Source organism: Leptopilina heterotoma, unplaced genomic scaffold, assembly GCF_015476425.1.
Source record: "Leptopilina heterotoma isolate Lh14 unplaced genomic scaffold, ASM1547642v1 Lhet_0, whole genome shotgun sequence".
NCBI lineage: Eukaryota > Metazoa > Arthropoda > Insecta > Hymenoptera > Figitidae > Leptopilina > Leptopilina heterotoma.
The window spans coordinates 2,239,549-2,256,735 of NW_025110811.1; the positions used below are offsets into that span (position 1 = coordinate 2,239,549).

At 21.5% G+C, this 17,187-nt stretch overlaps 1 protein-coding gene across 3 annotated transcripts; it reads left to right on the forward strand.

Moving 5' to 3' along the window:
- The first annotated feature begins 621 nt into the window (after positions 1-621).
- LOC122497942 (carcinine transporter-like) lies at positions 622-17,171 on the forward strand. Of its 3 annotated transcripts, none has more exons than XM_043605496.1 (10): positions 622-881; positions 8,276-8,557; positions 8,870-9,065; positions 12,212-12,470; positions 12,867-13,059; positions 13,153-13,258; positions 13,332-13,435; positions 13,831-14,045; positions 16,206-16,381; positions 16,641-17,170. In XM_043605496.1, the coding sequence occupies exons 2-10, from the start codon at positions 8,319-8,321 to the stop codon at positions 16,827-16,829; spliced, it is 1,677 nt and encodes a 558-aa protein (XP_043461431.1). In that variant the 5' UTR covers positions 622-881; positions 8,276-8,318; the 3' UTR covers positions 16,830-17,170. The 3 variants fall into 3 exon arrangements, with proteins under 3 accessions (XP_043461431.1, XP_043461346.1, XP_043461515.1); XM_043605411.1 differs by lacking the exon at positions 622-881 and adding an exon at positions 3,604-3,820 and having other exon boundaries at positions 16,641-17,171; XM_043605580.1 differs by lacking the exon at positions 622-881 and adding an exon at positions 4,043-4,061.
- The last annotated feature ends 16 nt before the right edge of the window (positions 17,172-17,187 follow it).

Genomic DNA, 17,187 nt, shown 5'->3' on the forward strand with positions numbered 1-17,187 from the left:
CAACAGAATTGAAATTAAAATTTTTCAACAAAAAAATAGTTATACCGAATATTATTATAAACTCATAAATAGTAACTTTTAAGAATTCAATTATTTTTTTAGTATTTTTAACTAAAATTTTTCTATAAATCCATTATTTTTAATAATCGAGATGTAATAATTAAAAAATTTAACTAAGTTCAGAAGAAGTCGAATTATTAAAAATTTTTCAAAAATCTAAGTTCTTTAAAATTTCTAATTAAATTCATTAAAAATTTGAAATTTTATATAATTTCATATTAAAACCTCTTGAAGTTGATCTATATATTAAAAAATCCTTTAGTTTACTCTGATTTCCATGACTTTTCCCTGAATTCCATAATTTTCCTGCCAAAGTTTTTCCCCTAATTTTCCCCTAAAATTTCCCTAATCTACTATGGGAACCATGTTGTATTACATTTATTTACAGTATTATAATGAATATTTGAATAACAGTTTATTCATCGATTTCCTGTTTCCTTGCCTTAATTTGAAATTTGGAGTCAACCTTTTAACCTAGAGCTGCTATAAAGATATGCCTTACTTAATGATTTGGCGAGAGAGTAATAATATTTTGTGATTGTGTGTGTGTGTATGAGTGAAAGTGAGAATATTATTTCTCTCTAACACTTGATCATCATAATCCAAATGTAATTTAAATCCTCTGAGTGTTTTTTCATTTACTTTCCTTTTACATACGCAGCTTAGATGTCGAGCATAACACAAGCTATTAATTTTCAATTGATACCAAAGAAATAATTCTCTCGTCATTTTTTTTCCATTCAACAGAGTAATAATAATTGTGTGAATTAATTTAAAAGAGGAATATAACAGCATTTTGTGAAATCATCAATAAAACAAAGGTAGGAGTAAAATATTATTAATTTTTAACTTTTCAATGAAAATTATTGTTATATTATCAATTATTAATTATAAGGGGAGGAATTTAATATAATTCTAATTAGTAAAAAATTCTTGTGTTTGTACAATGAACAAGGAACGAACGCTATTGATTTAATTATGAGAACTTTTTTTTTATTTGCTATATGAAAACGTCAATATAACGAATAATAAATTTATTATTGAAATTCAGAGAAATGTTTGGAAATTTTTCAATCTAATTCCTGAAAAACGATGAAGGAAAAAATTTGATTAAATGAAATAAATTTTACAAATTTTTGCCATCGCATTCATTTTTAATTATTATTATTGTGATATGTATCTGTAATTCATAAAATGAAACACTAAATGTCATTCGAGTTTTACATTGTAAAATTAATAGTTTATTTTTAATTTAAACTTTGCAAATTATTTGCTAAAAAAATTAGATTTCACTGATTGAAGGGTAAAAAAGTCATTGATGCATGCAATGAATTTAATTGTTGCGTCAACAGTTGACTTTTGTAAACAATGATAAAAAAATTATACTAGTTTTAAATAATTTTTTTCAATCAAAAAATTACGCTTCTTGGGAATATTAATTCAAGTTTTAAAGAAACTTGAATTTATAAAAGAAAATTTATTGAAGAATTATCAAATTAAGTGTGGCTTTTATTATTAATTAATAATAATAATTGTAATATTTATAATTAAGAATAATATTCATAATAATAATAATAATAATTATAATAATTATTATTATTATTTACAATAATATTTATAATAATAAATTAATAATCTTGTATAATCTTGTGATATTGAATTGAAAATAATTAAATTTGGTAAAGAAGTTCATTAGATATTTTTAAAAAATTGAATTTTTAAAGTATTTTAATTAAAATTGGTAAATAATTGAATTTTACAAAAATCAGATTAATTGATTTTGAAAAATTGAATTTTAATTAAGAATTTTTATTTAACAATTGGTGAATAATTGAATTTTCCATAAAGAGTCAAAATCGAATTTATTTAAATACGTTTGTTTGAACTTTTCTAAGTAATTTTCGATTTTCATTGATTTTTTTTATAAACAATTGAATTTCAGAAGGTTTTAAATAAAAACTTTATGAAAATCTTTCAAACTTTTTGAAAAATTTAATTCTTGTGCCAAAATAATAATAATGAGTTTCCTAAATAATTAAATAATAATTAAATAAAAAAATCAGTGTAAAAAATAATATTATAGGATCTGAATTGAATTTAAAATAATTTATTTTCAAAAGAGTAATAATTATATTTTTTGTTAATTAGTTAATTTTAGAAAGATATACATTTAATTTTTTCAAAATTAAAGTTTCAAATAATTTTATTTGGAAATCGGCAAAATTAGATTTTTTAAGCATTTTAGTTCCACTTTTTTAAAAAGAATTTAATTTTTATAAATAAATAATTGAAAAAATTTGAAATAATTAAAATTCTCAAGAATTCGACAAAAAGTAATTGAGTTTTTTTAATAATATTTTACTAAAATTTTTTATAATTGAACTTTCCTTCAATTTTTTTTATAAAGATCAGAAAAAATTGGAAATTCTGTCTGTAAATCAGGGAAAATTTAGGACAAAACGAAACAATTAGATTTTTTAAATATTTCAGTTCTTTTTTTTAGAGAATTCAATTTTTATAAATAAATAATTGAACAATTTTAAAGTCATTTGATTTCTTTAATAATTTTACTGGAATTTTTTATAATTGAACTACTTTGAAAATTTTTATGAGAAAAAAATTAAAATTCCATCTGTAGATCGAGGAAAATTTAGGGAAAAAGAAAATCAAATTTTTGTGATAACCGTGAAATTTTATTGATGTTCTTCATTGAGAAAAAAATTTATTTTATTCAAATAATGGATAACTTGTCTATTGTCAAATATATATTTACTTGAATCAAAATAATTTTTATATTTAAATCAAATAAATTTTGTTTGAACCAATAATTTCAGTATTTGAAGCAAATATAAACAATTTTTTTGATCCAATAAAAATTATTTGACTAAAGAAAATATATTTATTTTGATAATAGACAAGTATAATCATATACTTATTTGAATCAAATAAATTTTTTTCAGTAATTTTCATTTAAATAATTTTTAAATAAATAAATAAGTAAATAAATAAATAAATAAATAAATAAATAAATAAATAAATAAATAAATAAATAAATAAATAAATAAATAAATAAATAAATAAATAAATAAATAAATAAATAAATAAATAAATAAATAAATAAATAAATAAATAAATAAATAAATAAATAAAAAATAAATTAGGTAAATGGTATTTGCTTCAAATTACTGAAATTATTGGTCCAAATACAATTTAATTGACTTAAATATAAATTACTTGATTCAAGTAAAATATTTACTTGATTCAATAAAATATTTACTTGATTCAATAAAATATTTACTTGATTCAATTAAAATATTTACTTGCTCCAAGTAAATATTTGCTTGGTAACAGACAAGTAATCGTTTATTTGAATCAAATAAATTTTCTTTCATTGTGTTAATTATAAAGAAAAAGCGAAAAGATTTTAATTATTATCCTAATAATAAATGTTTACAATACAGTGTGGTGCAAGAGGCATACATATTCGGAGCCTCAGAATATATGGCCATGAAAATGTATAGTAAGTGAAAAATAAAAAAGACCGGCAGTTGTGCTCGCACGCTCGTTCGCGAAATACAGTTTTTCTTTATATAAATTAAAAACGTCATTAAAAAAAAAAATCAGAAAGAAGAAAATTCCTCTGATCTATCTTATCAAAATTAATTTACAAATTTTCTTATCAATACAGGAATAATTTTTCAAACATGGAAAGATTTGGCAGCGTTGAATTTACTGATATTCGATTTTCAAGAAGAGAAAAGTAATCAAAAGAAAAATAATTGTTTTAATTAACATAGTCATTAATTAATATAATTTTACAAGTTGATTTGAGATTTTTGTTTTTTTTTTTTGGTGTATAGCAAGAAAAGTGCAATTTTGTTTTACTTGATTGGTTCCATGGATATGTTTGTCGTTTTTTTTATTTTTGCAAAGTGTAAATCAATGACGCAAAATTAATCCCATTCATGTTGAGGCAGTACGTGTGATTTTCTGAATACAGTGTAATTTAATTTTGATTTTTCATGGTAAACTAATATATTTCTGTTTTCATTCGGTATGCGTCGTCTATTGAAATCGATATTTGCCACACGAAGCACACAGAGAGGAGTGTGAAACGTGTGAGAATTGATTGTAGGTCATTGGCGCAATAGTCTATTTTATAACTGAGATTTTCAATTGTATACCTGTATGGGTACTATTTTTGATTTCTGCCCAATTTTTTCCTTTAGCCACTAAATTAATTGTATTATTAATAATTTTATGTTTATGTCAACATAACTGAAAAAAATTCAAAATTATTTCTAACAAGCAAAATTTTGTTGTAACTCCAATTATGTACTTTGTAGTAAAAAAATTATATCACAAAAATTTTTTTTTACTTAAAACAGCTATATTTTGCTAAATTAGCATATTTTGTATTTTTTTTTATTATTTTCCAAACTTTTAGTTAGAATTCTTTAAAAATTCGATTATATTTCAAAAATAACTTTTAAAAGTAAAAATATAAAATTTATTTCAATTAAATTTAAAAAAAATTCCAATTAACTGGAAATTTAAATAAATATTTTTAATTTTTACTTCAAATTAACTAAATTAATAATTTTCTAAATTAAATTATTCATACATGAATAATTTTTGTTCAATAAACACATAAGTCCTTAGTTATTTTTCCACAGGAATTAAAATTTTTAATAATTTTATGGTAAAGGTTTTTTAAATTTACCTTTTTATAAAAATTCATACTATAACGCATTTAATATTAAATTATAATCTAAAATTTTAAATAAAATTCATTTTTCAATTAATTCTTATTAGAAAGTTCAAAACTATGTAAATAATTCATTTTTTTCCAAAAATTTTAATAACATTTTTTAAAATAATTACATTTTTCATGGAATTTATTTAAAATTGTATTAAAAACAATTGAAATCGTGTGAAGAATAACATTGTTTATAAAAATAATTGAATTCTTGCAACGAAATTCAGTAAATATTTGTAAATAATTGAATTTCTGTGAAGAATTTTATTATTTATGAAAATAATTAAATTCTTGCAACGAATTTCAGTAAATTTTTGTAAACAATTGAATTTTGTTTAAAAAATTTTATGAAAATTGAATAGAGTAATTAAATTACTTTGAATAATTTAATTAAAACTGTATTAAAAATAATTGAATTCCTATGAACATTTTTTTTATTTATGAAAATAATTGAATTGAATTTTTGCAACGGATTTTAGTAATTTTTTTTTAAATAATTGAATTTCTGTGAAGAATTTTATTATTTATGAAAATAATTAATTTCTTGCAACAAATTTCAGTAAATTTTTGTAAATAATTGAATTTGTTTAAAAAATTTTATTATTAATGAAAATAATTGAATTCTTGCGAAAGATTTTATTAAAATTTTTGTAAATAATTGAATTTTATTTCAAGAATTTTATTACTTATGAAAATAATTGAATTATTGCGAAGGATTTATTTTATTAAAATTTTTGTAAATAATTGAATTTTGTTCAAATAAGAATTTTATAAAAATTTAAAAGAATAATTCAATTACTTTAAATAATTTAACTGAAACTGTATTATAAATAATTAAATTTCTGCAATAAATTGCAGTAAATTTCTTTACATAATTGAATTCCTGTGAAAAATTTTTTTATTTAAGAAAATAATTGAATTCTTGCAGCGAATTTCAGTAAATTTTTTTAAACAATTGAATTCCTGTGAAAAAATTTTTTTAATTATGAAAATAATTGAATACTTGCAAAGGTTTTATTAAAATTTTTGTAAATAATTGAATTTGTTGAAAGAATTTTATTATTTATGAAAATAATTGAATTCTTGGGAAGGATTTTATTAAAAATTTTTAAATAATTGAATTCCTGTAAATATTTATTATTCATGATATTAATTGAATTTTTGCAAAGTATTTTATTAATTTCCTTTTAAATAATTGAATTTTTTTGAGAAATTGTATTAGAATAGTAAATTTTGAAAATATTTGAATTTCAGTTGAATTGTTTCTGAGAAGAATATTTATTAATAATTAATTAATAATTAATTAATAATTATTTTACTTCAACAATTAGCGAATTTAAATTTTAAAGTAGTTCAAATTTTGAAAAAAATAGAAAAAAATAACTTTTAGTGTCACAAATTTAAAAAAAGTATCCAAATAGTAACTAATGGTAAAAAAAAATAGTAAATAGTAGGTTTTAGTAGATGAGTGCGAAGCCTGATATTTTTTTTTAATGAAAATTCAGGAAAATTTATACAAAATGTTTAAATAACTAAAAAGAAGTATAATTTTAGATCATCATTGTTTAAATATTATATTCGTAGTGTCAAGTATAAATAAAAAATTCTTTCCTTTGACGTATAGATAAGAGAATATTAACATTCCCCAAAAGATAACACCGCATTTAATTATATACCTATTTTTTTTAAATATGCAAAATGCAATTGTTTTTTATTGATCGTTTGAAATAATGCTCAATATTGTTTAGTCTGTCTTAACATAAACATTAAATTATTAATAATACAATTAATTAAATCACTAAAGGTAAAAATTCTTTTAATTAAAAAATTTAATACCATATTCTCAAAATTTAATATAAATATATATAGGTAAATTTTCGTAACATATAAAATCGTTATTAATCCTAATTTATTGATACATTTACAATAGGTTTAATTTTCCGAAATTTACATTATATTTGAATTGAATTAAATTTTTAAGTAAAATTCATAATTGATACAATCTGTTTTTATAAGCACTGATTGTTATGGAAAAATTCTTAATCAATGAACAAATAAATATATTAACTGAAAAACAGATGTACAGAAAGGAATGAGGGAATCTTTTAATTATACTTATTTGGCAGAGTACTAATTATAAATTCAATAATAAGACAGTAAAATATGCAAATACTGAAATTTTAATGTAAAGTTATTTTAAGTATTCATGGCCATTTAAAATGTACGAGCAAAATTTTTTTTTATTAACAGCCTTTCAAAGAAGATTTTTATGCATTGAAGGACACACTCGAAATCAACACCTAATTATCACAAAACAAAACTGCATACATTAGTTTTAATTGTCTTGCGGAAATTAGACGCTCTTTGCTGAACTCAATTATTACTTCAAAATTTAAAGTATAATTTACATTCGAAAACAATATTCTAAATGCCAAGCAAAAAAATACTTTTTAATTCAGTTCAGTGTTTTACAATCAAAAAAAGTAAAAGTAAATAAATAATAAAATAAATAAAAAAATAATAAATAAATAAAAGTAAATAAAAAAATAAATAAATAAAAAAATAGTAAATAAATAAATAAAAATAATAATAAATAGGTAATTTAAATGTTTTTGAATTAAGTAAAAGTGTACAAATAGAAGAGATGTAAGTAAAATAACATTACTCATTTTTTTTTTATAAATAGTAGTTCGGAGATGAAATTAAAATTTGTTGAGTTCTCAAAGCTATTGACCTATTAATAAAAACTTATTTTGTTTCTAATTGTTTTAATAAATTTGTCCCTGAAGTTTGAACATAGTTTTATTGGCCATCGTGACTGATATATACAAATTACCATCGATCACTTTATATTTATTTTTGTTAAACAATTTTTTTCAAAGAAATGCTAGTCCTGCAAAAATAGAATTTATATATCTTTTTTTTTTGCATAAAATATTTCAGAAAAAAAATTATTTTCTGCTATAGAATTGTTTAGTTTAATTGCTTTTTAAGTTTAAATTGCGAGCAACGTACGCGGTGCTTTGCGAGAAGTGGGGGTCACGCACTCTGATTGGCGCGTTATATCTCCCCACCAATAACCAGCCGCGCGTGTTCTCATTTATATTTTTTACTAAGTGAAACTAATAAAAAACGTTTATTAGTATTTTTTTTGTTATTTTCATTAGTATTTTTCTATTTGTTTTTATTAGTATTTTTCTGTTTGTTTTTATTAGTATTTTTCTATTTATTTTTATTAATTTTTTTTCTATTTATTTAAATAGTATTTTTCTTTTTGTTTTCATTAGTATTTTTCTATTTATTTTGATTAATTTTTTTTTCTATTTATTTAAATAGTATTTTTCTTTTTGTTTTCATTAGTATTTTTCTATTTATTTTTATTAATTTTTTTTCTATTTATTTAAATAGTATTTTTCTATTTATTCCTAATTTTTTAAATTTAATTTGAATTTTCAGTGGAGCAAAGCAGAATAGTGATAATAATACTAACGAAGAGGAAATGGATAAGGAAGCTGATGAGAACACTGCCTTGAGAATGAAACAAAAATATGAAACTTTTGATGATATGCTACCGTGTGTAGGAGATTTTGGCAGATATCAATGGCTAATTATGTTGGCCCTTATTCCATTCAGTGTATCATATGCAGTTTTATATTTCGCACAATTTTTTTTAACTCTCGTTCCTCGAGAACATTGGTGTAAAATAGATGAACTACAACATCTCTCTGTTGAAAATCGGTAAAAATTTTGAAAAATTACTATATAGTATTAAAACATTTATAACAATGAATTTTTAATTACAACCGATAGTTTAGCTCAGTTGGAAAAAAACCTCGGCTCTGCGGACGCGTCAGGCTTGGTGCTTGGTTCGCGTCCGTTAGCCTAGGATTTTTTTTCGACACGTGAGATAATCTGAGAGGGAGATTTAAATGTTGTTGGTTGTTATAATAATAATTATTATAAATAAATATTATAATAATATTTAATTTAAATATATAATTGGTTATTAATTAATTATTAATGAATAACTTAATTTTCTTACATTTGCAGAATTCTAGCCGGAATTCCACGATTAAATGAATATCCATATTATGACACGTGTCGTCGTAAGGATTTGAATTTTACATCACTTCTCAAAGTGAATAGAAATTTTCATTCGTCTCTGTGGAAGACAAATAGAACAGTTCCATGCGAACGATGGGAGTACAATTTCACGCAAATACCCTACGCAAGTATTGGAGCTGAGGTGAAGAACTTTTAAACAATAAACAAGAATATAGTGATAAATTTGTAAGCTTGCAGGAAATTTGCAGTGCAAGTTTGCTGCAAACAGGCTTTGCACTCAATAATTAATTTTAAAAAAATGGAAAATAGTAGTTTTAAAAGTGAAAAAAGTAGTAAAAAAGAAGCTATCTAAAAATTTCAATACAATTTTTGAAAATTATTACATTTTTCGAGGAATTTATTTAAAATTGTATCAAAAACAATTGAAATCGTGTGAGGAATTTTATTATTTTTAAAAATAATTCAATTCTTGCAACAAATTTTAGCAAATGTTTTTAAATAATTGAATATGTTTAAAGAATTTTATTAGTTTTGAAAATAATTGGATTCTTGCAACGAATTTCAGTAAATTTTTTTAAATAATTGAATCCTTGTGAAAATTTTTTTTTATTTATGAAAATAATTGAATTCTTGCAACGAATTTTGGTACATTTTTTTTAAATAATTGAATTTGTGTGAAGAATTTTGTTATTTAAGAAAATAATTGAATTTCTGTGAAGAATTTTATTATTTATTAAAATAATTGAATACTTGCAACGAATTTCAGTAAATTTTTTTTTGAATAATTGAATCCTTGTGAAAATTTTTTTTTATTTATGAAAATAATTGAATTCTTGCAACGAATTTTGGTACATTTTTTTTAAATAATTGAATTTGTGTGAAGAATTTTGTTATTTAAGAAAATAATTGAATTTCTGTGAAGAATTTTATTATTTATTAAAATAATTGAATACTTGCTACGAATTTCAGTAAATTTTTTTTTGAATAATTGAATTCTTGCAATAAATTTCAGTAAATGTTTTTAAATAATTGAATTTGTAAGAAGAATTTTATTATTTAAGAAAATAATTGAATTTCTGTGAAGAATTTTATTATTTATTAAAATAATTGAATACTTGCAACGAATTTCAGTAAATTTTTTTTTGAATAATTGAATTCTTGCAATAAATTTCAGTAAATGTTTTTAAATAATTGAATTTGTAAGAAGAATTTTATTATTTAAGAAAATAATTGAATTTCTGTGAAGAATTTGATTATTTATTAAAATAATTGAATACTTGCAACGAATTTCAGTAAATTTTTTTTTGAATAATTGAATTCTTGCAATAAATTTCAGTAAATGTTTTTAAATAATTGAATTTGTAAGAAGAATTTTATTATTTAAGAAAATAATTGAATTTCTGTGAAGAATTTTATTATTTATTAAAATAATTGAATTCATGCAACGAATTTCAGTAAATTTTTTTTTGAATAATTGAATTCCTGTGAAGATTTTTTTTTAATTATGAAAATAATTGAATTCCTGCAATAAATTTCAATAAATGTTTTTAAATAATTGAATTTGTGGGAAGAATTTTATTATTTAAGAAAATCATTGAATTTCTGTGAAGAATTTTATTATTTATTAAAATAATTGAATTCTTGCAACGAATTTCAGTAAATCTTTTTAAGTAATTAAATTTGTTTAAAGAATTTTATTATTTAAGAAAATAATTGAATTCTTCTTAAGAATATTGTTATTTATGAAAATAATTATATGTTGATAAAATTTTTAAGACTAATTGCATTTTCGAGGAATTCGTTTAAAATTGTATTAAAAATAATTGAAATGGTGTGAAGAATTTTATTAATTATGAATATAATTCAATTCTTGCATCGAATTTTATTAATAATTGAAATAATTGTAATAATAATTGAATTCTTTTGAATATTTTTTTATTAAAAATTTTGAAAATAATTACATTCTTTTAAGGAAAATAAATTAAATTATATTAAAAATAATTGAATTTTTGCGAAGTATTTTATAAGTTTTTTTTTCTTAAATAATTGTATTTTTTTCAGAAATTTGATTAAAATTGTAGATTTTGAAAATATTGTAATTTTAGAGAAGGATTTAATATTATTTGTGAATATTATTGAATTCTTGCAAAAAATGGTTGAATTGTTTATAAGAAGAATATTTATTAATAATTAATTAAATAATTAGTTTACTTCATCTATTATCAAATTTAAATTTTAAAGTAGTTCAAGTTTTGAAAAAAAAAGAAAAAAGTAGCTTTTAGTGTCACAAATTTAAAAGAAGTATCCAAATAGTAACTAATGGTAAAAAAAAGTATAGTAAATAGTAGTTTTTGGTAGATGAGTGCCAGAAGTTGATATTTACATTAAATATTACAGAATAAATCTGGCTATTCCAAAATCGAATTTCAGTAAATTTTTTTTTGAATAATTGAATTCCTGTGAAGATTTTTTTTTAATTATGAAAATAATTGAATTCCTGCAATAAATTTCAATAAATGTTTTAAATAATTGAATTTGTGGGAAGAATTTTATTATTTAAGAAAATCATTGAATTTCTGTGAAGAATTTTATTATTTATGAAAATAATTGAATTTCTGCGACGAATTTCAGTAATTTTTTTTAAATAATTGCATTTCTGTGAAGAATTTTATTATTTATGAAAAATTTTTTTTTCAAATTATATTCCATATAATTGAATTCTTGTGAGAATTTTATTATTTAACATATATTAATTAAATTTTTCTGAAGGACATCTATTCACTGAAAGTATTTTATTAACGATTTTTTTAAATATTTTAATTCTTTGTCAAATTTTATTAGAATTTGTAGATTTTGAAAATATTTGAATTTTAGCGAAGAATTTCATTATTTGTGAAAATAATTGAATTCTTGCAAAAAATTTTGAATTGTTTCTGAGAAGAATATTTATTAATAATTAATTAATAATTATTTTACTTCAACTATTAGCGAATTTAAATTTTAAAGTATTTCAAATTTTGAAAAAAAAAATAGAAAAAAGCATCTTTTAGTGTCACAAATTTAAAAAAAGTATCCAAACAGTAGCTAATGGTAAAAAAAAGTAGTAAATAGTAGATTTTAGTAGATGAGTGCGAAGCCTGGCAAGAAGCAGAATGTCCTCATAAACTGCATGGTACATAAGCAAGCAACCTTGTATGGCGTAGAATTATGAGGACATTTTGCTATCTGCAGAAAACTTTATAACAGCATGCTTAAAGATTGCTGCAAGTTTAGGTACTATTTTGAAAAAGAAAGAAACTAAAAGAATATGATAATTTTCAAAAAAAGTTAGATTGGGTATGCGACCGTTCATATTTAATTTCCACGGCTCAAGCGATATTCTTTTGTGGCTCAATAATTGGAGGATTTCTTTTTGGATGGGTTGCCGATCACAAAGGGAGAATTCCAGCTGTAGTTTATTGCAACATAGCAGCGTTAATTGCGACCATTGCATCTGCAAATACTGGCTCTTTCTGGTCGTTTGCTCTCTGCAGATTCTTTTCTGGATTTGCCTTTGACAATGTGATCAATATCCCTCTCATCATTGGTAAACATTTTAAACAAAAAGTAAAATTAATTTATCGCACAGTAAAAAAAGAAGGTCTTCTATAATTCTTTATCTTTCTCCCTCTGTATTAAAGCAGAAAGCTTCTACTAAAATAATAAATATACTAATATAATCTTAAGATAATATACTAAAATAATCTTAAGATAAAAAAATATACTAAGCTAATCTTAAGATAATAAATGTGTCCTGACACGGTGAAAGAGACCTTACGCCCAAAAAAATTAATTTTGAGTTATTAATTAATCTAGATTGAAAGAATCTATATAGAATGGTATTAATATCTCAAAATTAATTTTTTTGGACGTGAGGTCCCTTTCACCGCGTCAGAACACATATACTAAGACAATCTTAAGATAATAAATATTCTTGTTTTAGTTATGGAATATATGGCTGTGAAGAGACGCACAATAGTGGTTAATGCTGCATTTGGAGTATATTTTGCAATTGCCAGTACAGCATTGCCCTGGCTGGCTTATTATGTTGCAAATTGGCGATATTTTGCATACGTTATTTCGGTGCCATTTTTTCTATCTCTAGTAACTCCTTGGATTTTACCGGAAAGTGCAAGGTATAACATTCACCTTTTTCGTGACGGTAGACTATTAAAATCCACTATTATTACATATTCAAGATTTCTTAAAAATCGATTCGCTTTTAATAGATGGTTCATTTCGAATGGAAAAATAGATCAAGTTCTGATGAAACTCAGAAAAATTGCCAAAGTGAATGGTATGAATCCAAATCCACGAATTTACGAGATTTTTTCAGTAAGAATTAACAATATTTAAAAGCAAAGAAAGAAGGAAACATTTTGCTATATACGATTTATTTTCTTTTCAGTTGAACGTAAAGGCTGCGAATAAGGAAAAGGAATCAGCAACTCTCTTGAATCTTTTTAAAACACCACGTCTGGCTAGAAATGTTATACTACTTGTAGCTCTCTGGTAATTCTATCACAATTTGAATTTTCACTATAATTATTACACTGTAAAAAAAAGGTTCTAAATTAGAGATGATTTTGGTATTAAAATAGAACCAAACTACGATTTAGTAGCAAAATTGGTACTGAATTTGTACCTTTCTTTTTACAGTGAATGCCATGTTATCAATAGGCTCTTTTTATGTCCATATGTTGAACATAATAAAAAGGATTTCTTTATGCTCAACATATAGTCATAAAAAAGGGCCTATTATGGACATAAAGAAATATTTTAATGAAAAAAGCATTTTTTCTTAAAAGAAGAATGTAATTAATTAAGAAAACTTTAATTAAAATGAATGTAATTTAGCAGGACTATATTAATGTTGTATTTCAGTAAAACAAAACCATTTTATTTAGGACTTTGACGGTGATTGCGTTTGATGGGCATGTGTACTCGTTGAAACTATTGAAAACATCGGTATTTGTTTCCTTCTCTTTGGCATGTGCGACAGAACTTCCTGCCGGGTTGCTGTTGATATTGTTGCTAGATCGCTGGGGGCGTAGATTTTGTTTATTCATCACAATGACACTGACTATGATTTTTAGCTATGCTGAACTGATTTTAGTTCACGGTAAGAAGAACTCATTTTCAAATTTCAAACCTTGGGATTCACTCTAAAAAAAAGGTTCTAAATTAAAACAAATTACGATGTAGTGCCAAAATTAGTACTAAATTCGTACCTTTCTTTTTACAGTGTTATTTAGAAAAAATAAAGTTTTGTATATTTTTCAGAATAATAGACTTTGCACTCGATAATTAATTTTAGAAAAAGTAGCAAAAAGTATCATTAAGACTGAAAAAAGTAGTAAAAAATACAAGCTAACGAAAATTAAAATCTTAAAGTTTAAAAAGTTTAAAAAAAAACTCGTTTCAGTCGTGTAAAAAAAATTTGATTCAGTATTTCCCTGACTTTTTCCTGATTTCCATAAAAAAAAAATATATTTACTTTCTTTTCTTGTCCTGACAATAACTTCAATTCTCAATTTTTCTAAAATTCAATTATTTTCCAAATTTTTAGTTAAAATTCTCCAAAAATACGATTATGTTTAAAAATAATTTTTAAAAGGGAAAAAAATAAAATTATTTACAATACAAAATTTATTTATATTAAATCTGAAAAAATCTTTAATTATTTGCAAATTTAATTTAACATTTTTAAATTATTTACGGCAATTTAACTAAATTTAAAAAATTTTAATTACTTTCAAAAGACTAATTTTTTTACATTTCTAAATTAAATTCATCAAAAATTGAATAGTTATTTGTTAAATATATATATATATATATATATATTTAAATAATTATTATTCCACAGGAATTAATAGTTTAAATAATTTCAAAATAAAGCCTTTTAGAAATTCAATTCTCTCTAAGACAAATCTAATTCAATCTAAAATTTTGACTAAAATTCAATATTAAATCAATTCCTATTAAAAAGTTCTACGAGAATTCAATAATATTTAAATACAAATAATAAATGATTTATTGAATATTTGATTATTCTATAAATTAGAATTTTTATAAAGTATTTTATGAATAAAATATGAATGAAATTTTATGAATTTATGAAAAAAAAATAATTAAATTCTTCCAAGGAATTCTAAGAAAATTTTTTTAAAATAATTCCATTCTCGAGGAATTCAATTAAAATTGTATTAAAAATAATTGACATCATATGAAAAATTTTATTAATTATGAAAATAATTGAATTCTTGCAACGATTTTTAATAATAATTTTTAAATAATTGAATTCCTGTGAAGAATATCGTAATTTTTGAAATTACATGAATTCTTGCAAAGAATTTTATTAAATTTTTTTTAAATAATTGAATTTTTTGAAGAATTTAATATTAGGAATTTTAAAAATAAATAAATTCTTTTAAGGAAAATAATTACAATAATTGTAGGTATTGTAAATAAAATGGATCCTTATAAATAAATTTCATAAAAAATTATTTAAATAATTCAATTCTTTCAAACAAATTTTATGAAAATTGAATTTTAAATAATTGAAGATCTCAGTCTAAAAATATTTTATTATTTATGAAAATAATTGGAGTTTTTTCAAAAAGATTTTAATAACATTTTTTAAATAATTGGATTCCTATGAAGAATTCTATTATTTATGAAAATAATTCAATTCTTGCGTCGAATTTTATTAATATTTAATTAATATTTATTAATATTTAAGAATTTTTTGAAAATAATTAAATTCTTTTAAGGAAAATAAATTCTCAATAAATAAATTTTAAATAATTGAATTCCTATGAAAAATTATTTTTATTTATGAAAATAATTGAATTTTTTAAACAAATTTTAGTAAATTTGTTTAAACAAAATTCTATTGTAAAATTTTATTAAAATTGTAGATTTTGGAAATATTTGAATTTCAGCGAAGGATTTCAATATGCGGGAAAATAATTGAATTCTTGACAAAAAAAAAAATGTTATTAACATTTTTGAAAATATTTGAATTGTTTCAAAGAATGTTATTAAAAAAATTTTTGAAGTGTTTCTAAGAATTTAATTAAAATTTTTGAAAATAATTTCTTTATTTCAATTATTGGTCGACTTAAAGTAATATAAATTCTTAAAAAAAGGAAAAATGTAGCTTTTAGTGTCATAAATTTAAAAAAAGTATCCAATCGTAAAATCGTAAAAAAAGTAGTAAATAGTAGTTTTAGTAGATGAGTGCGATGCCCGGAATAAATAAATAATATTTATATTTTAGATACTGCTATTTTAACAATGTCGGTGCTTTCTCGATTTTGTCTCAATATGGCAGCCAATGTTGGTCTACAATATGCCGCCGAATTATTACCAACACCCGTTCGGGCCCAAGGAATAGCTTTGATTCATATTTTCGGAATTTGCGCACATTCGGTCGCTCCTTACGTCACCGATACCGTAAGTTTAATAATTTAATTAATCTACAAAAAAAAAAAATTTAATAAAAAAAATTTAAAAAAAAAATTTAATAATAATAATAATTTAATAATAATAGCAGAGAAAACAAAAAAGTCGGAAATATCACACTGAGATTGACTAAAGTTTTCTCTTTCCTGTTAAAAAAAAAATGTCCGAAAAATAATTCTTTTCAAACAATGAGTATAACTAAATTATAATTTTACTCAATTAATTAAAATTTTTTCTCAATTAACTGCAGGCAGTCTTTTGGTCCGGAATGCCAATGGCAATAATTGGTACGGTTTCCCTAATTTGTGCCATTTTGGCCCTTTTCCTGCCGGAAACAACAGGACGCCATTTACCTCAAACTTTGGAGCAAGGTGAAAATTTTGGAAAAGATCAAGAATTCTGGTCCCTGCCGTGCTTTGAAACTGATAACAAATTTTAAATTAAAATAGAAACATTATCTAGCACAAATTTTGTTATAAACTTAATAGACATTTTGACTCAAGTTTAATATTATAACAAAAAAAAAGAGATAATAATCTATTAGTGATATTTTTTTTGCTATAAACAATAGACATTAAAGGAACAAAAAAAATAATATTGTACATACACAATAAGCTGAATGCAAAAACTACAATGTTTCCTCTTTAAAATAAATAATTTTCAACTTTTAAAAAAACTGTGTAGCAATAAAAACGCTTATCTTTTAAGACTACAAAACATTTGTATATCACATGAAAAGAATTTGAAAGTATTTTCATTCTCTAAAATTTGTAAATAACACTTTTAATTAAAATAAA

Coding starts and splice junctions, on each gene's coding strand:
- LOC122497942 (XM_043605411.1), top strand. CDS start 3,765: ATGGAAAGATTTGGCAGCGTTGAATTTACTGATATTCGATTTTCAAGA. Junction 3,821..8,275: donor CGATTTTCAAGAAGAGAAAA/GTAATCAAAAGA, acceptor TTGAATTTTCAG/TGGAGCAAAGCAGAATAGTG. Junction 16,382..16,640: donor CTCCTTACGTCACCGATACC/GTAAGTTTAATA, acceptor AATTAACTGCAG/GCAGTCTTTTGGTCCGGAAT.